General features: G+C 35.9%; 3 protein-coding genes and 1 long non-coding RNA gene across 4 annotated transcripts; 2 read left to right on the forward strand and 2 right to left on the reverse strand.

Annotated features, from left to right (window-relative positions):
- The first annotated feature begins 786 nt into the window (after positions 1-786).
- Positions 787-4,085, forward strand: LOC104240617 (chalcone isomerase-like protein 1). The gene is made up of 4 exons (XM_009795481.2): positions 787-1,819; positions 2,620-2,863; positions 2,965-3,056; positions 3,522-4,085. Exons 1-4 carry the CDS (start codon positions 1,423-1,425, stop codon positions 3,653-3,655), a joined length of 867 nt encoding a protein of 288 aa, XP_009793783.1. The 5' UTR covers positions 787-1,422; the 3' UTR covers positions 3,656-4,085.
- Positions 4,086-6,165: 2,080 nt separating this feature from the next.
- Positions 6,166-6,988, reverse strand: LOC104240618 (uncharacterized). Its single transcript, XR_714492.1, has 2 exons — positions 6,914-6,988; positions 6,166-6,825 (listed from the first exon to the last, which is right to left on the reverse strand). It is a non-coding gene; the product is annotated as an uncharacterized lncRNA (long non-coding RNA).
- Positions 6,989-12,739: 5,751 nt separating this feature from the next.
- On the forward strand, positions 12,740-14,918 carry LOC104240622 (putative pentatricopeptide repeat-containing protein At3g01580). Its single transcript, XM_009795486.2, has one exon. The coding sequence runs from the start codon at positions 12,833-12,835 to the stop codon at positions 14,792-14,794; it is 1,962 nt and encodes a 653-aa protein (XP_009793788.1). The 5' UTR covers positions 12,740-12,832; the 3' UTR covers positions 14,795-14,918.
- A 1,103-nt stretch (positions 14,919-16,021) lies between these two features.
- On the reverse strand, positions 16,022-20,587 carry LOC104240619 (altered inheritance of mitochondria protein 32-like). The gene is made up of 5 exons (XM_009795483.2): positions 20,182-20,587; positions 19,803-19,888; positions 18,924-19,229; positions 18,331-18,414; positions 16,022-16,703 (listed from the first exon to the last, which is right to left on the reverse strand). The coding sequence occupies exons 1-5, from the start codon at positions 20,569-20,571 to the stop codon at positions 16,385-16,387; spliced, it is 1,185 nt and encodes a 394-aa protein (XP_009793785.1). The 5' UTR covers positions 20,572-20,587; the 3' UTR covers positions 16,022-16,384.
- Positions 20,588-22,049: the final 1,462 nt, after the last annotated feature.

Raw genomic sequence — 22,049 nt, forward strand, 5'->3', positions numbered from 1 at the left:
AACGCCTCGCCTCACGACCCCGCCTTTTAAAACATTGCTGACAACTATTAACATTTGTATTTTCTACCTAACACTCTGTTTGGATCAGTGTTCCCGTCGTTTTCTACCTAACACTCTGTTTGGAATTGAGATGAATCAAGCATGACTGAGGCAGCAGTAGGATCTGCAACCTGAGTTACTTATCGCTCTGATACCATATGGGAAAAGATAATGTAAAGAACAAAATTTAGAAAATTTTCTGTGTATTGAATGAAATCTCTTCTGTACAGAACGTTTCTTTATACAATTTAGAAAGGAATCTATGTATTACAACCTATGACAACTGTCCCTATACTATTGGTAAAGGAATAACCAACTTTGATATAAATATAAGAATAAGGAAAATCTACTTACAATTAAATATAAAAGAATCTTCTAGTATAACTCAGAAAGGGCCAAGTGAAATTCTGGGCCCAAGTGATAATCCAAAGCCAGTCCACTTCGTTATAGGCCCAAAAACAAATGCCCATCTTAGACCATTATATTGTATCCTTGTTCAGACATATCCTCGAAGAATCCGACAAAGCTTGTGCCTTGTCTTTGAACCTTAGTGTCCTTAGGTCATCTTTTTTTACCCAACTTTCTCTTCTGCAAATCACCATTATCATCTGAGAAAGTCGAAATCCGTGGTCCAACAAGATACAAAGTTTCGACCAAGATTTGTGGGTGGCGTACCACCCCAAACCTACTGAATAGATCCGCCCCTGATTGGAATCGACTCTCTATCTCCTCAGGATAAGGGCTAGGTCTGCATACATATAGTCCTCTTCAGACTCTACTTGTAAGATTATACTCAAAAGTGAATCTAGGATTTTAATTCTATGGGTTCAACATTTAAAGTTATGGGTTCATATCTATTATTTATTACTACAATTTTAGTGATTTTTTACACATAAATTTATACTTCGCGTCAAAAGTGCCAAGTTCAGTTGAATCCGATAGTTATATGGTGCATCCACCCCTGATTATACTGGACATGTTGTTACTGTATAAGCCATCTTTTAAGGTCAAAAGTTGAGCTCAAAATAAAATTTATTTTCCTAGTTGTGCAAGTGTCAAGTTTCATTTTATGGTCAGTCTTACTATCCATCATATCCAGTTCGATTAGTACATCCATCACCTCGAAATTGTTGGAATGACACTCACAATGAAGAAATTAAATGAGATCATTAATGAAAGCCAACATCTCAGGTCCTTGAAATGTGTATCACATACATTGAAATTTACTGCCTTCTTCAATTCAAGGTGATCAGTTAATGATTCTACGTGAAATGAAATGACACGTATAAGAAAATTTCTCCTCCCTTTATCTCAAATGCTCATACCGAGGTACTTGCGTTGCATGGGAAAATCAAGTAAAATGATATTTCACAGCAAACCCTCATGCAATTTCACCCTATAAATAAACCCCATTTAACCCTAAAACTTCAAACCACAACAAAAACCAATATATCGGACAATCCTCTTTTTGCCTTTAATTTAACAAGCAGCTTAAAAATGCCAAGCACAATGGAAGATGTCACTACAAAGACTGAAGTTGAACCAAAGAGTGCTAACACTGAAACAGAAAAGGAGAGTTCTGTTTGTGAAAAATCTGAAAAGGAAAAGAAGGAGAAATGTGACCAAGTTGAACTCATAAAAGAGGAGGAAATTCCAGTTGAAACTGAACCAAAAACTGGAGTTACTTTTCCTGTCAAACTACAAGATGGGAAGTTATTGAAAGCTGTTGGTTTAAGGAAGAAAAGCATGCTTGGCATAGGCCTCAAGATATATGGCTTTGGTAATTAATTATCTTCTAATTAAATCTATATCTTTCATAATGTTAGCAGCATAACTTCACTTTTGGTTCTGTCTTAATTTCTATTAGTTTTATTTAGGTATGATCACTAAACTGTATCCTCTAAAGTCTAGAATAAATTTTGGTCATATTAAAGTAACTAAACTCATAAACTATAAGAGTAAAGCTACAAAATTATTTTTTCGTCACATTAATATAGTTGAACTTTAAACTTTATCCAATATATATATATATATATATATATAACGGCAATATCACTAAACTTTATCCACTATATATATATGTATAACGACAAAATATATTCATCAAGTTGACTTTACTGCTATAGTGGATAAATTTTTTATAACTTTCTGTTATATATAGTGGTTAAATTAAGTTTAGTTACTTTAAGTTGGCAAAAGTATTTTGGTGATATTTTCGATAATTATTACAATGAAATAAAAAGTAGTTTTCTGACTTTACTTTTACAGTAACTAAAATTCAGTATACATGAAATTAACCCTCTATTTTGCATGCATTATCAGTTCGTTTTTTAATTTTTCATTCGGTGTCTGGTACTCGTATTATGGCTCGACTAAATCTGTATTCGTGCCAGAAAGTCCTACGTTGGGTGGGGGTAAAGCGCTTCCTAACAAAGGCAACTTCATACCCATAGCTCGAACCGAGACCTAACCCTTATTGGTCATGCATTACCGGTTTTAAACACATTCTGATAGGGATATTAGAAACAAATACTGCTGTATTCATCCAAATTAACCATTTCTTCTTCTTTGAAAATCCAGGAATATATGCAGACAATGAGAAAATGAAGGAATTAATGCAGTCAAAAATTGGGAACAAAGCACCATCAAAACCAACAAAGGAAATGTATCAAATGGTGATTGATAGTGATTTTGGGATGATGGTGCGATTGGTGATAGTGTTTTCTGGGCTATCAATGAGTATGGTCAGAAAGAATTTTGATGAAGGCCTTGGTGCAGCCATAAAAAAACTCACTGGTGGCAAGAATGAAGATCTAACCAAAAAGTACTAGTACTACTTAATTATAACAACTTTAAATACTTAGCTAATTAATTGTAATTAACCATATATATTTTCAAAACTCTAATATTGTGTTGTTATATTAGGATCATGGGTGAAGCATCTGATGACATAAAGCTCACTTCTGGATCAGTGATTGAGATTTCTAGGCTTCCTGGATATGTTCTTCAGACTAAAGGTAAAACTCTGATGTTTGGACAACAAAAGTGATTTTTCATATTTTCGAAAAAAAATGTATTTTGAAAAAAATATACATTAAAGATCAACTGTAATAGCAAATTGGAGAGTATTTTATGAGAAAATTACTAAATATCATGTCTAAGTTACAAGGAAAATGACTTTTGCAAATAAGTGAAAAAAGTCATTTTTCCCCCTCTAGATAGACTTTTTCTTGAAAAATAATATTTGGTAACGAAACATCAGAAAATAATTTTTTTATGGATAACCTTTTTCTGAAAAAATTCTGTGATACTAAATGTACACCCCTAATTAGGGACGGAGCTAGAGTGTTGATTGCCGATTCGGTTGAATCCAGTAGTTTTGGTTCAATCCCGACTCCGCCGCTGCTCCTAGTTCTCATCATCCATTTCATGCTATCGAATACTCAAGCCAATTTAACTTTATAAACCTTAAATAAATGCAGTGATGGGTGAGATAGTGAGCAAGGTGGAAAGTGAACTACTGTGCAGGGCATACATTTACATGTATTTAGGTGAGGATCCTTTTGACAAGGAAGCCAAGGACAAGTTTGGGACATCCATGCTCTCAATGTTCTAATTAAGTTGAGAAATTTCAGCAATTTTTAGAAAATGTTAGGAAATAAGTTGGTGTTTTGTTCGTGGAGAAAAAAACGCTGGGAAATTAAAGTGGGGTTCTTTCACCTGTGGTCACTTTGTCTCTAGTTCAGCTATATAATGTTAGCTTGATAATTTCAATAAAAGAATTACTTAGGAGATACTAATTGCTTTTGAATTAATTAAATGCAGAATGTGTTAGTTCAAATGCGCAAAGCTTCAATACTCATATCCCCTAACCCTCAGGATCCCTCTCTCAAATCACGCAGAGAGAGAGGTACATATATATTATGTTGGGAAGCGTGTCAAGATAATAAAAAGAAAACGTATTTAAGAGAAAAAAATAATAAATTGCACAAGACAAGACAAGATTTACGTGGTTCGGTAATTTTTGTCTACTCCACGGTCACACAAAAAATAACTCTTTATTAATTGAAGAGAGAAAGAAGAAGTTTTGGTATGATCTATAAATGAAAATATAGACCCCTATTTATAAGCATTTGAATGCCCTGCCGAGGTAAGCGCTTACATCATAAGAATGCCGAGGTAAGCGCTTACGTCATAAGAATGTCGAGGTAAGCGCTTACATCACAAGAATGTCGATGTAAGCGCTTACATCATATTTTCATCTCTTTTTGATTTTTTTTTTATTTTGTTTACTTTCATATACAACAATAAGTTTGGTCCTATCATATTACATATACAAGCTTCAATTGGATTAAAAAAAAAAAGAAATATCTACGGCTAAAATGTTATATATATAGAGATAATAAACAATACTTTTTACTTTGATGTCTGGCTCTTTAATTAAGTATTACTCCCTTCGGTCCATAATAAGTGATCAATTTATTTTTTTATTTTGTTCCAAAATAAGTGTTTATTTATATAATCAAGGAAAAATTCAATTTGTTTTTTCAAAATTACCCTTATGTACGTATTCCTAAAAGGCGAAAAATATAAACGACCCCTTTAAGTTGTCCCCAACAATCAAACAGACATCTCCACTGACCCCTTTATCATTTTAACACTTCAAGTGGCTATTAAGTGTACCACGTGAACATCTGAGTCCGGCAAATTATATGCGTGAATTACACTCACTAATGACATGTAAAATGAACCAATTTAAAGAATGACAAATGTATATTGCAATAAAAAAAATTGACAAATATAATTAACAAAAAAAATTAAAGCAAAAAACCTTTTTTTTTTTACCAATAAACATACACTGCCGCCCCTCTTATTTCATCTTCTTCCTTTACCTCCCCCCACCCCCCAATCCCCCTCCCAAAATAAAGAGGTCACAGCATGTAGAGCACCCATTTCACCATCTCTCTCTTTCTCTTTTCTTCCATTTTTAACCAACTGAAACTCCACCTTAATACCATGGAAGAGATCACTAAAAACAGTCATCCTAGCATCTATTTTTCTCCGACGAACTAAAGCTGCGAAGACCCAGCAGCTCTAACCATGAGTAAAATGGGATGGAACTTTTGTGGGTGGTCAGTAAAATTGTTATGGTGGAGTGGTTGTTATTAATTGTTACATTATTTTCAAGATTGAAGAAGAGGAGGTGGATTAATGGCGGAAGGTGGAGGAGCTAGTGATTTGGCGAAGATGAAATATTTTGGGAAGAAAGTAAAATTAAATGTGTGAAAAACTAAAAAATGTAGTGGGACCCACATAAAAATATGGTGCTCCACATAAAATAAAGCTGAATTTTAAATTTAAAAAAAAGGAAAAAAACTTAATTTTTAGAGTTTCACGTGCTTAGAATTAAATATAAAGCACACACTTTGCCATGTCAGCGTGAAACGTTTACGAGGTCGCACTTTAGTGGAGAAGAAGTGTTAAAATGGTAAATAGGTCAGTTAAGGTATCTGTCTGATCGTTGATGACAACTTAAAGGGGTTGTTTATGTATTTCGCTTTCCTAAAAAGTCATTTACTCATCACATTTGAGAAGACAAGTAAGTGCTATTGTAACTATGGTGCAACATGTAATGAAGGGTAGTTTAGTCACACCAACTATTTTCGAATAGAATTTAATATTTTCTTAATAAGTGTCCCCAAATCAAATTTGTCACTTATTGTGGACCGGAGAATATTTACTTTGGTGCCTAGCTCTCAAATAGTGAATGTCTCGTAAGTCAATTTCTGATTTAGAGACCAACGTGCTTAACATAGTTAGAACATTGCTTATAGGTTCTTTTTGGTGATTTTCCATATATAGGTTTGTACAATTAGTGCTCCACTCTAATTATTATTTATCGAATTTCGAAGAAGTGGGTATGTTGATTACGTACACGGTATATCTTCGAACCAAATTCATATTTTTAGCCCAGTTAAAGATTAATACATATGGTTTAATTTCTAATAGTTCTTTAATTTTTAATTCAGTTCAACTAAGTGATTGGTCATTGAATTGAACATTATTGTTCTGATAACAAACAAATTAAAGGAGAGGTGCAGTACCAAGAGAAATACTTAAATCCGAAAACCACATTGAGAGAAATTAGCGATGAATACAACCCAAACTGCTGAACTTTCTACCGTGAGGTAGAGAGACTGTTTCCAAATAGACTCTCGGCATCCTTCCCTCCAAGAACTTCTCACCTTGCTCTTGGGGAGACTCGAACTCACAACCTCTCGGTTGGAAGTGGAGGTTGCTTACCATCAGAGCAACCCCTCTTGTCGTACCAGACATCAAACCCGAAATTAAAAAATTGTACCATACATATGATCAAATAATCCCGAGATTATAATCTCTTATTTCACCACCCGAATGATCCTTTAAGGAATTAAATTACACAAGCCAATGCCCACTCTCCAAAGGGAGGATGCATTTGAGTTAATTTACATGCGTTACAAATCCAACCATCATCGCAATCACTATCAATCTTGCAATTCTTTCCACAAGTTACTATATGGGGTCGTTTGGTAAGATGCATTAGATAAAATAATGCATGCATTAGTTTTATGTATTAATAATATCATGTTTGGTAGATATTTTGAACATATACATTAGTTATGCAAGCATTACTTATATATCCTATTTGGTATTATCCTATGCATAACTAATGTATAGAAAACCATGGTATCATCACCTTTTTGAAAGCCATCACTTGTAATATTCTTGGAGACCAAGAATTTTCAACTGCATATCATATACTATAATTTTAGACAAAATCAAATCATTAGGAGTAAAATTATAAGACTTGATAAAGAGTGATATAGTAACATACCAGAAATTGCTATAAAGAGAATGGTGAAAATTATGCCAAATTTTGAGCATTTCTTTTCCACTAGCCATATTAACAAAACTTTGGATTACTGATAGAGAATGAAAGAGTGTATATATAGTTATTTGAGTAAAACTAAGATCTAATACCCTCTCTTAAGATATTAATTTGGAGCTCATTTCGATTTTTTAAATAATTTAGCTATCTATTATCATGATTCATGAACATGTCACCCTAATAAACGGTTATATCTCTAGTAAGCATCCAATAAGTCGTTAAATCATGTCAATATTTAAATGATTAATTAACTTTTACTTAATTTTTTTTATTAATGTCAAGACTTTTTCAAGAATCTTGCACGCTGAAGGCACCTCTATGTTTTTTCTTTTACGGAAAAAAATGTCAAAAGCATTTGAAGTTTTTATTCAACTTTTATTTGCCAAGTTTGGTTTTTGGGGATCTCACTTGATCAAATTTTCCACAAAATAAATTATGATTACTTCTTAATCTCATTTCTTGACTGTTACCAAAGTTTGGGGTGTAATTAGAAGTAATTCTTTTTCACGTATTTCCCATTGATAAGTATCATGATTACTTTCCAATGATTACAAGTTATTCTTCTTAAATAATTTCCCACCGAGAAGTAATCATGATTACTTTCTAATTAATCTCTTCTCTTGACTTGGGAGAGCAGTTGAGTACTGTTATTTCAAGTCTTTCTTCGAGAAAAAAATATATTTCAACTCATTCTTTTTTATATCACTTAATTAAGAAAAGAATTACTTGCTACGTCTTCTTTCTTTAATCTAACAAAGAAAGACTTCTTATTATACGACTACTCTCTAAAGTCAGGAAATTAAATGACAACTTGTGTCTTGTGGAAGGATGACACAGTGCATGTGCATTTCAATAGCAGTAGAATTATGGAACAAATCCATATTACACATTTTTTATAGACTAATATTATCTTACACACTCGACATTTTCAGAGTGTATCTACGACAACACATAATTTTTTACAGCTGGCGCGCATGTTTTACACACTCTATTTTTCTCTTACCACTAAACCATTATCATGCCATCTCCCACCCTAGAATCCCTAGTTTTCCGGCCAAAGTCCTTCGGCAATTCCCAATATTTATTCTGCAAATTTGAACAAACCTTTTATCTCTACAATATACGTTCACAAGATCTCAAACTGGAGTAATTACAAAAATTCAATTAAAAGCTGAAAAAATAGTCAATGATAAGGCGAAGTGAAGGTTCGGCAAAACACTAATTAAAATTTTCCGGTGTTCTCTCTAGTTCAGGCGAAATTTTTTCAAGTAGTTGTCTATTGGGATAGTATTGGGAAAAATTGAGTTTACATATTACAGTGATTGGAAGATGACGTGTCATGACACGTAGACTGGTCAATGAGTTATGATTGGCAAAGAGGCACGAGTTGCAACAGATACGAGCAGAGGCACATGAAGAGGCACGAGCAGTTATTCAGAAGACTCAACGCTCGTACCTATTTAATCCAAAAATCAAGGAGAATGAATCTGATAGCACAAGAGAGTACAAATACAGATTTAATAAGCATTAAATACTAAAAACGTTAGGGAATCTGTATTAAATCCTAATGATTATGTAACGTAGCATTTAATGCCTTTAATTGTCTATAAAGGTGTCTAACGGATCGGGTTGACCCATAACCGGACCGGCCCGGTACATAGGGGGCTGGGTGGGGCTGGGTAGGAGGGGTAGAGGGGTTGGTCCGTTTAAATTTTGGTAACGGTTAACCGGACCGGTCAAACCCGGTCCACGTGAACAGTATCGTGTACCGGTTAAACCGGCCCGGCCCGGTACAACCTTTTTTTCTGTTTTATTTTTTATTTTTTTGAATTAAGTGGGGCCCACTAACCGTTGGCAATGGTCAGACCTGGCAGGGATCCGTTGCCCAACAGGTTAATTGCATTAATAGCCTCTTTTTTCTTTAAAATTTAACCTTTTTTCAACTTACAAAATTAACCTTCTCTAAAACTATAAATACACCCCCCTCTTCTTCATTTCTTCACTCAACTCTCATTTCTCAATCTCAGTTTCTCTCATTCTCTCATTCTCCAATTTTCAAGATTTCAAGTCTCAATCTCAAATTCTCAAATCTCAATTCAATTTAAATCATGCCTCGTACTTCTAGAGTGCGCTCATATGTTTGGCTAACACTTTGAGGTGGTAGAAGAAAATGAAGAAGGTCAGAAAGTAAAGTGCAAGAACTATGGTCAAGTTTTAAATTTTCGTTCAGAGTCTGGCACAAGCAGTTTAAGGAGGCATATAAAGTATTGTCTTGAGCGTCCTCCGGAAATTCGTATTTAAGATTTTAAGACAATTTGTGTTATTTTAAAATTATTGGACGTATTTACGCTTAATGTTTTAGTTTGTTAGATTAATTTAAAGTATTGTTAATTTATTATGCATGAAAATTTAGTTTTACTATTTTTTGTTAATTTACTTTTTAAATGCAAACTTTAATTTTGAATTTTGAAATAAATGTAGCACTTGCAATTTATATTAATACTTTTGTATTAATATAACTTGTAATCTTTAAATTAATACAAATTATTAATATAACTTACAATAGTTATACAAAATACAAAAAAATTAAAAAATACACTAAACCCGGCCCGATCCCCTTAACCCGTAACCCTTACGGTTCAATTTTTACCCGGATGAACCCGAACCCGTTAAGCCCCAACCCGTAACCGGCCTGGACCGTAACCCGTACGGGTCCAAAAAATAGCAAGCCGGCCCGGCCCGACCCACCCGTTTAACACCTATAATTGTCTATAATAGCCTTATTATGACAAAGGCATAACGTATAACTTGGAGATAGCTATAAAAGGAAGAGAATGGATCATTTGTAAAGACACGAAATACTATCTGAATACATTGGTTTACTTTGTTTAGAAAAGTCAAAAAATTGAAATTTTAAGCCCGAAACGAAGAAACCACAACAATAGAAGGCTTAGGTTGGATGCGGGACCTACAATCTTATCTTTTTGTGTAACGGGTGGAGTCCACTCGTTTTTTGTGGGAGAAAGAGAGGGTGGGGTGGGTGGGTGGGGGGGGGGGGTTGGAGAAGCTTTTGTTTCTGTCGTGGGAAGAAGAAGGGTTTTTTTATTTAACAGGCATAGTGCGGTATAATAACGCGTTATATATAGCGCGGTATTATACAACGCTATATATAACGCGTTATTATACCACGTTATACTTTAACGGCAGAAACAACATTAAAGTATAACACGGTATAATACCGCGTTAGATATAGAAAAGTAACCTTTTTTCTGGGCAGTAGAAAGGTATTTTGAGTCCAAAAAGTTGGCATTTAGGTTTCGTACTCTTTTTGGTGCACCTCGCCCCAGGGTTTGCCTCGAAATCGCCTTTTAAAACACTAGTATCTACAAGGCAGAATGGCCTAAATGACACCTATACTTGTGCCACTTTGTCATGCCGGTCCCCAAACTTAACAATTTGCTAATTGAATACTTACACTCCTTCAAACCATATATAATAAACGCTTATGACAGGAGGCTGTCAGTGCGTGTAATACAATCTCCTCCACGTTGGCTGCCACGTCAGAAAATAACAATTTGTAGATGTCATATCACATGATAGATTAAAAATAATTAAAATCAAAAATAAAAATAAAATTCAAACATAAAAATCATCATGCTTTTCCGGTTTCCTCCGACCACCGGGAATTCTCGCCGGTGAGTTCTTTCTTATCTCCAATTACCCTGTGCCTTCTCTCACCTGTGTATGCCCCCATCTAAAAATTGATTACAAAGAGAGAAACAAAATAGAATTTTGATTACAATTACATAGGGAACAAAAACTAGAAATTTGGGTTTGGGGAATTCGCGGAGTGAAATTTAAGGAGTGATTATCCAAATCTGTGTTATATATATACATAGAGAAATAAAATCGAATTTTGACCTAATATTACTCAGAGAAGGGGGCTATACCATTCCATACCTTAGCCTTTCTCTCACCTTCCCCTCTTTTCTTCATTTTCTGCCGCATCTCTTCTTCTTCTTCCCTTTTCCTCTTTCTTTGTTTCTTTGCATACAAAATTCTTCTTCCTCTTTCTAATTTTCTGCTCATAATTGCTCTGAGAAAAACAAAACAATGAAAAAAAAAAAAGATCAAATGGGTCATGGCAAGAACTAGGCTTCCTAAGTGGTTTCTTATAAGTTATTGTTAGTGATCAAAGTGATATGTTGGTCCTGTTGGATGTTAGTTGTGGGAATTACATCAATGATTTGCCCTAAGGAATTTGATTTAAATCTCATATCAGTGTTAAATCAAATTCATTGTTTACACTCGCTTTATACGCGTGTATTTCATACATTTTGTCCAACTCAGCTGATTTAATGCCACATAAGCTTGGTCAATGGTTATAAACGGTTATTATATACGGTTTGAAGGAGTGTAAGTGTTCAATTGGCAAATTGTTAAGTTTGAGGACCTGCATGACAAAGTGTCACAAGTATAGGTGCCATTTAGGCCATTTTGCCTAGGGGTGGGCATAAAATCCGAAAAATCGAATTCCGAATCGAACCGAATTAATTTGGTATTTCGATTTTTCAGTATTTCGGTTTATTTCGGTACATAAATTACGGTATTTCGGTAATTCAGTACAGTATATGGTATTGGATTATTGATATTTCGGTATTTCGGTATAGTTTAATGAAGTGAGATCAAAAGCAAATCTCACTACTGTCAACTTGTTTCTAAAATTTCTCGGACTTCTCAGAGTTTGTAATTTGAGATTAAACACTACACACCAGAGTTTCTTGAGCCTTTTAGGAATATCAATAGCTCTAATGTCATTTGTTGAGCATAAAAGCTGTGCGACAAAAAACCTGAAGGCATATGCATGTCTTAAAGTATTCTCAAGCTTGTCTCTCAGTCATTTAAACATGAGAGAGGAAGTAGAATAAGTTAAACTTGTCACGGGAAGTTTTCAAGTTAATATTTTCATTTATTTGAGAAAGTCTCTCTATTTCGGTTCAAGCTTTCATTTGAGAATGGTAATTCACAATTTGGCATATATTTTATTCATGAAATTATGCCATTTTCTTGTATAAAGTTCTTATATAAGTTTCATTTATTTACAGTGAACCCCCCAGAGGAGAAATGCATCCGGAAAGCAGAATTGGCAACTGGAAAAGGAGGCTGGTTTACCATCATTGTAATTTTCGGACCTCAAAATACATAGTGGTGTAGTAGAACGATCACTTTTTCAGCATTGGCCTTAATACAAAGTTCTTAATCTGGTGTGTAGTGCTTAATCTCAAATTAAATTGGCTACCAGCATTGGCCTTAATGTAAAAAGTCGATGTAACTTTTGAAATACTCTGGATCTTATAGGCTCAAACACATAAATGTAGGTATCAAACGAATGGCAAAAGATTCCGTGAACAACTTTAGAGGATCAAGAAAAAGAAAGCACAATATTAGAGTAATTGAAGGTAAAATAATGTTGGCGCCATGTTTGCTAGTTAATGGAGGGGGAGACAACGAAGATTTGGTTTAAATCGAAACCGTACCAAAATAGTACCGAACCAAAATAAGAAATACCGAATCGTACTAAAATATTATGGTACGGTATTTGGTATATACAATTGATAAACCGAATACCGAAATGCCGAACCGAAATACTGAACGTCGACCCCTAATTCTGCCTATCTACAATGATAAAGCTACAGCACATTCCTTCAAACAGAATTCTGTTATTCTAACTACCTCAACTAACTGTAACTAAATCTCCCTCTCTGTAACTAGCTTTTGACTTTGCACTACTTTGTCTTCTGTACTTGAGCTGCTCGAGCTAATCCTATATATTTGTAAATCAGAACGGTTATCCTTTTGCTACTTATGAGATCACGGGAAATTGTCTTGAAGCTTGTCGGAGTATGTACAACAGCCAAATTGCTGACCCAATTGCATTCTCTAATCATAAGAACTGGACTAAATCAAGACATTCAACTCGCCGCTAAACTGACAGAGCTATATTTCGAATTGTTACCTGTTCAAACTGCCCGTAAAGTGTTTGATGAAATTCCTCACCCAAGTGCATACACCTACAATCGCATTCTACAACGCTTTTTTGGAATAAAACGATATGGGGAAGTACTGTCTCTCTTTTCATCTATGTTGTCATTCGAAAAGCCTGATCATTTCACATTACTTTTTGCATTAAAGTCGTGTTCTGCATTAAAAGCACTAAATTTTGGCAAAACGATTCACGGCTTCGGGATAAAACATGGTAACATTCATTCAAACATGTTTCTAGGCTCGACCCTCATTCAGTTTTACTCAAAATGTGGAGATATGGACGACGCTTTACGCGTCTTTGAGGAATATACAAAGCCTGATCTTGTTTTGTGGACAACATTGGTTACTGGTTATGAGCAAAGTTTTAAGCCTGATGAAGCATTAGCTGTTTTTACTGGAATGATGATGACACGTGGCGTTAGTCCAGATCCAGTAACCCTTGCCACTGTTGTTTCTGCTTGTACTCAGTTGCTGAATCTAAAAGCTGGGGAAAGCGTTCATGGGCTTGTAATTAGAATGAATAATAAAAGTCCCCTACCTGTATCCAACGCTTTGTTGAATTTATATGCAAAGACTGGGTCCATAGAGTATGGGGTAAATTTGTTTAGGATGATGGAAGAAAAAGATGTAATTTCATGGAGTTGTATAATTTCTTGTTGTGCTCATAATGGTGCTACTGATAGAGCAATAAGTCTTGTTGATGAGATGATACATAAAGGTGTTGAACCCAATTTGGTTTGTGTGATCAGTGCTTTGCAAGCATGTGAAGCTTCTTGTAACTTGGACAAAGGTAGGAAAATACATGAACTAGCTTTCCAGAAAGGTCTTGAACTAGATATATTGGTTTCCACGGCTTTAATTGATATGTACATGAGCTGCTGTTCACCTAAGGAAGCGATTATGGTATTTGATAGAATGCTGAACAAAGATGATATTTCGTGGTTTTCTCTGTTATGTGGTTGTGTTCAAAATGGAATGTTATACAAGTCGATGCAAATCTTTTGTGATATGACGTCTAGTGATATCCAGCCTGATGCTACTGTGATGGTTAAAATTCTTGGAGCTTGTTCTGAGTTGGGGATTATTCAATTGACTTCTTGTCTTCATGGTTATGTAATTAGAGGAGGATTCACCAGCAATTCTTTCGTCGGGGCTTCACTTATTGAATGCTATGCAAAATGTGGTAGCTTGGAGGAGGCTGTTAAGGTTTTTGAAGGATTAACAGATGATAAAGATATTGTTGTCTGGAGCTCCATGTTTGCAGGCTATGGAATTCATGGACAAGCTAAGGAATCGATTAAGTTATTTCATCGTATGGTTAGAGATTCCTCAGTTAGGCCTAACAAAGTTACGTTCCTTTCAATTTTAGCAGCTTGTAGTCATGCAGGTCTTGTTGAGGAAGGAATTGAATTATTCAATATGATGTTAAATGAGTACCAACTGATGCCAGAATCAAAGCATTATGCAATCATTGTTGATTTACTCGGACGAACTGGAGAACTGGACAAGGCTATGTGCTTTATTAATCAAATGCACTCACGGGCTGGAGCACACGTGTGGGGGGCCTTGCTTGGTGCCTGTGGGATTCATCAGAATACAGAGATTGGAGAAGTCGCTGCCAGGAAGCTTCTCCAATTAGATCCAGATCATGCAGGGTACTATATCTTGTTATCAAATGTGTATGCTGTTGATGGAAAGTGGGATGGTGCAGCTGAACTTAGAGGTTCAATTAAAGAGAAACAGTTGAAAACGATAACTGGCCAAAGTGTTGTGAGACTTTAGGAATTAAGTCCATGTCTTTTTAGCCATTAAGTGATATCACTGGGACTTAAGAGCACATCTATAGATTCCTAAGAAATTTTGAGGCGAAATGAGAGAGGCAGGCAATGATCCTAATTGAAACGTTCTGCGGAATTGTGCTGAAAGAGTTTCATATTTTCAGAAGTTTGAGACAAACGACATCTGCTCAAGTGTGTTATCCGCATTTAGATATGGTTTAAGTATTTCTGGATGTCGGTATCAGGTACATAGCTTACTAGTCAATGACTGCTATAGCATCAACAGATCCAGGATATTCATACAGATTGCACAGGAAACAAGCGGGAAGGTCAGAAATGAGTTGCTCAACTGTCCTGCATCTTTGTAGCTTCAATATATAACAATCATATGTCAACAAGTATTTGCTCAAATCAAAGGTTGAGCTAGTGGACGAGATCCTTCCACCTTAACTGAAGGTTCTCAGGGTTTGAGCCCTTGGAATCGAGAAATTCCCCGTAGGAAGCAGCACCCTTTTTAGTGGACTTAACGCTACATGAATGCAGATTAATAGGTCTAGCGAATTGTGGTAAGTATTTGCTGAAAGTCCATAAGATTAACCTCTCTTTTCAGTAATGATAATTCTTTTTGATTCTTTAGGTGATGTTTATGGAAGGGTTGTGGTTGTGGAATTTTTGCCGGATGGTGAGCTTGTAAAGCACATACTGGACAAGTAGATTAAATTGTGCATGTTTGCGTAGTTTTCATTTCGGTTTACATAAGTTGAAACTACGGTGGCAAAATCCACATGTTGCCATATATTGAACAAAGATTCTTTCTTTATTTGTCAAATCTTCCATCAATTATTTAACCAGAAATGCATACGAAGAGGAAGAATTCTGTCATTTCAAATTCCCAAAGGTGGGCAGTTGAGATGAAAAAGATGCCTAAAGTTTACTATATCTACCAAGCCTCGTATAAACGCACTTGTAAGTTGTAACATTCAGTAACTGTTAACAAAACAACTCTGTCAACAATTTCTTAGACCAGACATATCACTACTGTTTGCTAGCTATTCATCAAGAAGTATTCTGAGTCGTTTCCAAAGTGGTCAAAGGGCGTAGGCTGAAGAAACTATCACCCTGTTTCACAAGAAGAAGAAAAAAAGCAAAAGTTGCCCATAACGACTCAGAAGCTGCACTCCAGCCCAGCCTCCAGAGAATTAGTGAATCTACCAACTTAAGATAGAGAACCTAACAAAACCATATTGATCTCATTCACCCTTGAATCCAAGCAAGGAGAAACAAAAACCAGCAAGGCATCTGGAGTTTAAAGAATTTCTGTATGGTGTTACTTAAGGGTACCTGTAGCTATCAGTTGGCACTTTATATTTAACAGCCTTTCTAGGTTCTTGTTGGGAATGAGCAAAGGAACTCATCTCCATAGTGGAATTACACTTTGCATTACATTTCCACTCTTAGATTAACGTATACCAATATGTATGCAATATCGTGGTTCGAGATTATAACGAACATTATTACCTTTCTACAAGAACTAGATGCCTGAAGACTCTTGAGCGCCAAGTTTATGCCAAGTTAACAATGAGACGATGACATTTCACCGAGCCTTCTTATAAAAGCCATAAGCCACAGCAACAACAGCCACTGCTCCAACCACGCCCACGACTGTGAGAACCTCACGCTGCTCCCATTTGCCGAACCAGTTTGAAACTCTTCCCTGCCCCTTCTTACTCTCTTTCTGCTCAGCACTTGCATCTCTACAACAAGAAACTCCTGCAGCACCTTGGCAACAGCTGAAATCAGTTACACTCTCCTGGCTTCCATTTTCTAGAGGCTTCGTTTCTTCATTGGTTACTTCCGGAACCCTCTGTTCATTCACTTTCTCAGTAACCTTATCATATTGTCCCATTTGGCCCCTACAGAAGAGCAGAGTAGAATGTATCAGATCTGTGATTACAGCAATTAGAATAAAAGCAAAGCAAATTCAGCTTCGCAAGTGTGCTAAAGAATTTCCTCCATCCGAAACTTAAGAGACGATTAAATTTAGAGGTCCAAGAAGCATGATGTAGGTCAACCAAACCATCAGATTTTGCAAATATTATGACCGCACTGAAGCAATTAGGCCTAATAAAGGGGTGTGGCTCCCCCCCCCCCCCAAGAAGTCCTCGTAGAAACTGGTCCAATCATATTGGAGGCACATCCAGCATATGGAACTAAGACAATATGGCCTCATAGTAGGACTATTTGACTGTTTAAACAAGAATAACTCTTATTAACTGAAAAATATTTAAGAAGTAACATGTCTCCCTCCTGACCACATAATGATCAAGAGATGCAGAGAAAGGAATAAGCTGCGCGTTTCTGAAATTAGGTGGCCTATTGTATGGGATATACTTATATAATACCATCAACAAACAATGTCCAAGTGATTTTTTTTTTTATAATGCAAATAATTTTATTGATAATGGGAAAATCTTCCGTTTACACAATGTCTAAGTGATAACACTCTTAACCCAAGAATATCCCCTTTCTGCAATTGAAACGGATCACCTTACCACTAGTCCAAAACTAGTATTGAAAGGAATAAGTTTTGCCACACTATGACCTAATTAGATAGCAAAAGTAAACAAGTTTTCCGAACAGTCGACCACCAAAACCTTTCCAGTCTTAAAATCGACACTAAGCATGGCACCTCACACCAATCAAATAAGTAGGAACAGACAAACACAGATCCCGATAACTTGGGATTCATCATCTTCTGATACCCTTTATGCTCTACTAACAACCATTTCTTCTTCCTAATTTGATAAGAGACAACCTTTTGTTAATTCATGAAACTTTTCTTTTATGGAAGCAATCATTAAATGATCTATATTGTCTTGCGATAGGCGTATCTCCAATAATTGTCTTATGATAGCCTTTTATGCAAAAGTCAGCAATAGGAGCAAATGAGGTTATGAGGCAACTATGCATCTTAAGCTCACTACTTAGTGCTGTGAAATTTGCTTAGGGAAAATAGAAGATGTGGAGGTATGGCGCAAATAACACTTCAGTTTGGGGGAAGTTTAACTGTAATAATGGAAAGAATCATGGTGACTGGTTTCATGCGGAAACTGCAAAGCAAATTGGAACAGGTGGGTTCTTAAAATCCATTTCTATAGACAACATCTAGAATAATGACAAGAGCTTAAGTGATCAATTTAGTAGTAGAGGACTGAGTAAGTGAGTGACGCTGAGAAAGTACTAACATTGTTCCCCTGCTCCACCTCAAAGGAAAAGGAAGCAACTGCTGCTCCCTCAAAAATTGATATAGGTATGAGCAAATCGCATAGTTAAAGAGTACATTGAGTCACAAGCTCACAGTTGAAAAACAAGATTTATCTTGCTAGGGTCTTAAACCATGGAAAACATCATGATATTTCCTCAAGCAGCCAAGGGCCAATCTTCCAAAAGCCAAACAGAAAAGTTGCAACTTGCACCATGTGGCAAAACAACAGCAAAGCATGCAAAAGTGAAACAAAGGAAAGGACAACCAATACAAACCTCCAAAGTCGTTCAATGACTTTTCCCTCTCCAATATGCTCATCAAGCAAAACAGGTACATCATCTGGTGCAACATAGCCATACCTACATTAAGGCAGCACATATAACATGTCTGTAATGGACAGTCTAATGCAAAGCTTCTTTATTTGACCCTTAAGGTGCTGCTTAGAAACTAGAAAGTGTATTTTTCTTTATGAAATCATTTTCCACGTTGGCTTAAATTGTTCAAAATCTTTTCACAACGGAAATGTTTTGAACTGAATGGAAAAATTGACCATTCCTCTAAAGTATCACAACTCGTAATTTATTTCACTTGCTTCAACCAATATGTAAATAACAGTGTCAATTTAGCGTTCAAAATATGCCCAGAACACCATCCCCCTTGCCCCCTCTCTCACCTTCTACAATTATCATATGTGAAATACCTTTACATCCAACCAAATACAAAAAACTTAGCTATAGTAATAGTTATCCAAGGTAAAAGATTTTCAAAAATGCATGAAGAACTACCCTTATTAGAGTACAAAGTGATCTGGAGTCTAGTGCTAAAACAACATCCAGGTCTTCCTTTATAAGAGAAGAATAGGACTTACCAGTGGCCAACAATTTTCCCATCTTTGTCCGGACTGAAGATTATGACATTACCAGCATACTTGTGGCCACCAATATGGGAACAAGCTGTCACATAAACTTTGTCTTTCAAGCCCTTGGACTCAATCGCCTTGCCAAACTCCTCAATCAGAATTGGTCCACAAACACCACATCTTTTATCTCGATTATTATGGGCACAGACAAACACATAAGAACCACTCAGCGACTCCTGCGATCCAGAGCTCCAAGGATTGCCATTGACAAGCACATCATCAACAAATGCATCCACATCCGACTCCTTCAAATCCCTTCACCATAGACAAAAGACGTGGATATCGACCATGAGACAGAATTGATTGGGACGAAGCATACAAGTTGAGATCGACATATTGAAGCAACCAAAGAAAAAGCATGTAAAGCAAAAAGTAACTTCAGTGCAGAATCTTTTGTTTTTTGATGGCCGAGGAATCTGTCTGGGGCCAACCCTTAAGACCCAGCAGCCTCCAAAACTTGGGGAAAATTGGCCAACCCCTCTACCCGTCCCCACTTAAATACCAGGCTTAGCTCGCATGATGCAGGACCGAACCAGTAATCTAAGTCACAACTCCCTCAACCTTTGCCACTTGAACGAAGCCATGCGGGCAACTTCAATGCGGTATCTACCTACATCAAAACTGTTTTCTTCTGATATAAAAAAGCTGGGATCCAGCTAATAGAATCAAGTCAAATTCATGAATGCTTATTTCTCATTTCTTGTTTTAAAATTAGGTAATGTTTCATTCATCCCATAATACATGGAATATCAAGGAATATCAGCTTTCTGCTGCTCAATGCCAAATTTGAAAATAAATGAATTTAAAATGAACAAACAAATAAACTACCTGTATTTGATCATTTCAGGAAAAATCAAAACATCTCCATCTGATACTTCCATGTCATCACGTACTTCGCAAATCGTCAACATAGTCTACAAGAAACAATCACGAAAATAAACAATCGATCAATATCAATCAATCAACTACACCTCAATCTCCAATTAATTGAATTCGTTCTATGAATCCCGCTCTAAAAATGATTATAGAACACAAAATAATTAAAAGCATTATTCCAGTGACACACTTAGAAAGTTGATAGAGTATCAAATCCACCGATTACGTGGCATTTCAATTAGGCGAACGGCATCCACCTCCCTTTTAATTCGAGTCTAGAAGTTTCTCGTAGAGCCGTTAACTAAAGTAATCAGTTTAGGTTAAAACTAACCTTAATTTTGATATCATCCTTACGAGCTTTAAGAGCATCAGAGAGTAACTTCGGAAGCAGATCGGAATCAGAGGCTTCAACGCGAGAAGGCCAAGTCTCATGAGATTTGTAGCAGAGGAACAGATGACGATCGTAGGAAGTAGCAGTACCCGCAAGTTTACTCTGGTACATCTCCGCACGCTGAAACCCAAACTTAACATCGTCGGCTTCGGCGTCGGTGACGACGGTAGTAGTAGCGTCGGTGGAGAAGTTTTCCGGTGTTGCCGCCATCACGTGAGATAGGATTACGGCAGAGAAGCGAGTGAAGAAGGGTTTTGGAGAGATTGTTGGAGAGAAGTGCAAGTAAAATGTGATTGAGGAAAGAGAATGCCGTAGATGTTTAAAAGGCATAAGCCTTGCTAGGCAGAGACTGAGTTGGGATTTAAGAGGAAATGAAATGATATCGTTGACAACGACCGGTGGATCGTGAGTCTCACGCTCCATTTTCGTATTTAAAATTAACAAAAAGTGCTCATTCTAGTCCCATAAGTTTGGAGTTAGTTATTTTTGTTTCTGTATAACAAAAAGTGCTCATTTTTCGTTGTTCCTCTTTTGGACTGATCAAATATAGTCTTTTGTTTTCGTTACTATACAGTACATTGGAAGAAAATAAATTTAACAATACCTTTTACAACAACTACACCAACACGGCCTTGTAAAATCTCACAAGCGGGGTCCGGAGAGGCTAGTGTGTACACCTACCCGATGGGACAGAAATGTTGTTTCCGATAGACTCTCGGCTCATAAAGACGAAAAGAAAACGAGAAGAAACAATATATCAATATCTAATATTATCTTTTACAATTTCAATAAAAGAAAATTACGCGGCAAAAGACCTCATATATTTTACTTTTAAATCTTTTATGTAAAAAAATAAAGATCTCTTGGAAAATGTGACATAAAACTAAAATATGTAATTGATCATAAATCAATTGACCATAGGGAGAAAATTATAATAGAAGGTAAAAATAAATTTTCCTATTTATATATAAATTTTTGGATCCTCTTAACATAAGAAAATTAAAGATTCAAAATCATGAATTTTTGCGGCCGTGATTGTCGAAAGTAATGGTGGAATAGCTCATTCTACATACAACTGAATAAACCATTCATCATTCTTTATTCTACTAGATTGTGTTTCTTTTCTATTCATAGTATTTGTTTATTGTCCTTTTTCATATTTAGAGCAAAGTTGTTCTTTTCTTTAACGTATTTGTGTTATCATGTATGAGTATGACCAGTCCATTTCCTTTGAAACAAAATCCATTTAAGTTTTGTTAGATTTGACCAAAAGTGCCTTTATTTGTATATTAATGGGCTATATTTGTTCAGTGTTGAACAATTAAAGACTGAAATGGTTAATTAAAAAGAGCGACTAAAATTGTCACTTCTCCAGATGGGCAATCTTGCTCCTAGCTGATTCGCTGAATTAAGACTATACAATTATCAGAGTTGGATCCAGAGTTTTAAGTTTATGGGTTTTCATATGACTTCAAATTAGTATATTATAATGACCGGACTAAGGAATTGTGTTCCTAACTAAATATTCTTATACATTGAATGATTTTCTTAATACAAATACATAATCTAGCCAAAAGCTATTGGGTTCCTGGGAACCCATACTCATACCTTTAGATCTACCCCTTACAATTACCCAAGATTTTCACAGTTTTGCCAATTTAAACAAGTATTTACTGTCCCTTTCATCGACTGAATCGTTGTTGTGATACTCTCGAATCCCACATCAACAAAACACGGGAGAGATATTGGGTTTACTCTAGTGACGTGTTTTAAAGCCGTGTGGACCTAAGCCCAAAGCGAACGATAGT

The sequence above is a fragment of the Nicotiana sylvestris genome, chromosome 2, assembly GCF_000393655.2.
Source record: "Nicotiana sylvestris chromosome 2, ASM39365v2, whole genome shotgun sequence".
Lineage (NCBI taxonomy): Eukaryota > Viridiplantae > Streptophyta > Magnoliopsida > Solanales > Solanaceae > Nicotiana > Nicotiana sylvestris.

Excerpts from the sequence above, each read along its gene's own strand:
- LOC104240622 (XM_009795486.2), top strand. The coding sequence starts at position 12,833 with ATGAGATCACGGGAAATTGTCTTGAAGCTTGTCGGAGTATGTACAACA.
- LOC104240617 (XM_009795481.2), top strand. The coding sequence starts at position 1,423 with ATGCAATTTCACCCTATAAATAAACCCCATTTAACCCTAAAACTTCAA. Across the intron at positions 1,820-2,619 it reads CCTCAAGATATATGGCTTTG|GAATATATGCAGACAATGAG; the intron begins GTAATTAATTAT and ends TTGAAAATCCAG. Across the intron at positions 3,057-3,521 it reads ATATGTTCTTCAGACTAAAG|TGATGGGTGAGATAGTGAGC; the intron begins GTAAAACTCTGA and ends AAATAAATGCAG.
- LOC104240619 (XM_009795483.2), bottom strand. The coding sequence starts at position 20,571 with ATGCCTTTTAAACATCTACGGCATTCTCTTTCCTCAATCACATTTTAC. Across the intron at positions 19,230-19,802 it reads CCTGAAATGATCAAATACAG|GGATTTGAAGGAGTCGGATG; the intron begins GTAGTTTATTTG and ends TCTATGGTGAAG. Across the intron at positions 16,704-18,330 it reads GTCATTGAACGACTTTGGAG|GGGCCAAATGGGACAATATG; the intron begins GTTTGTATTGGT and ends GCTCTTCTGTAG.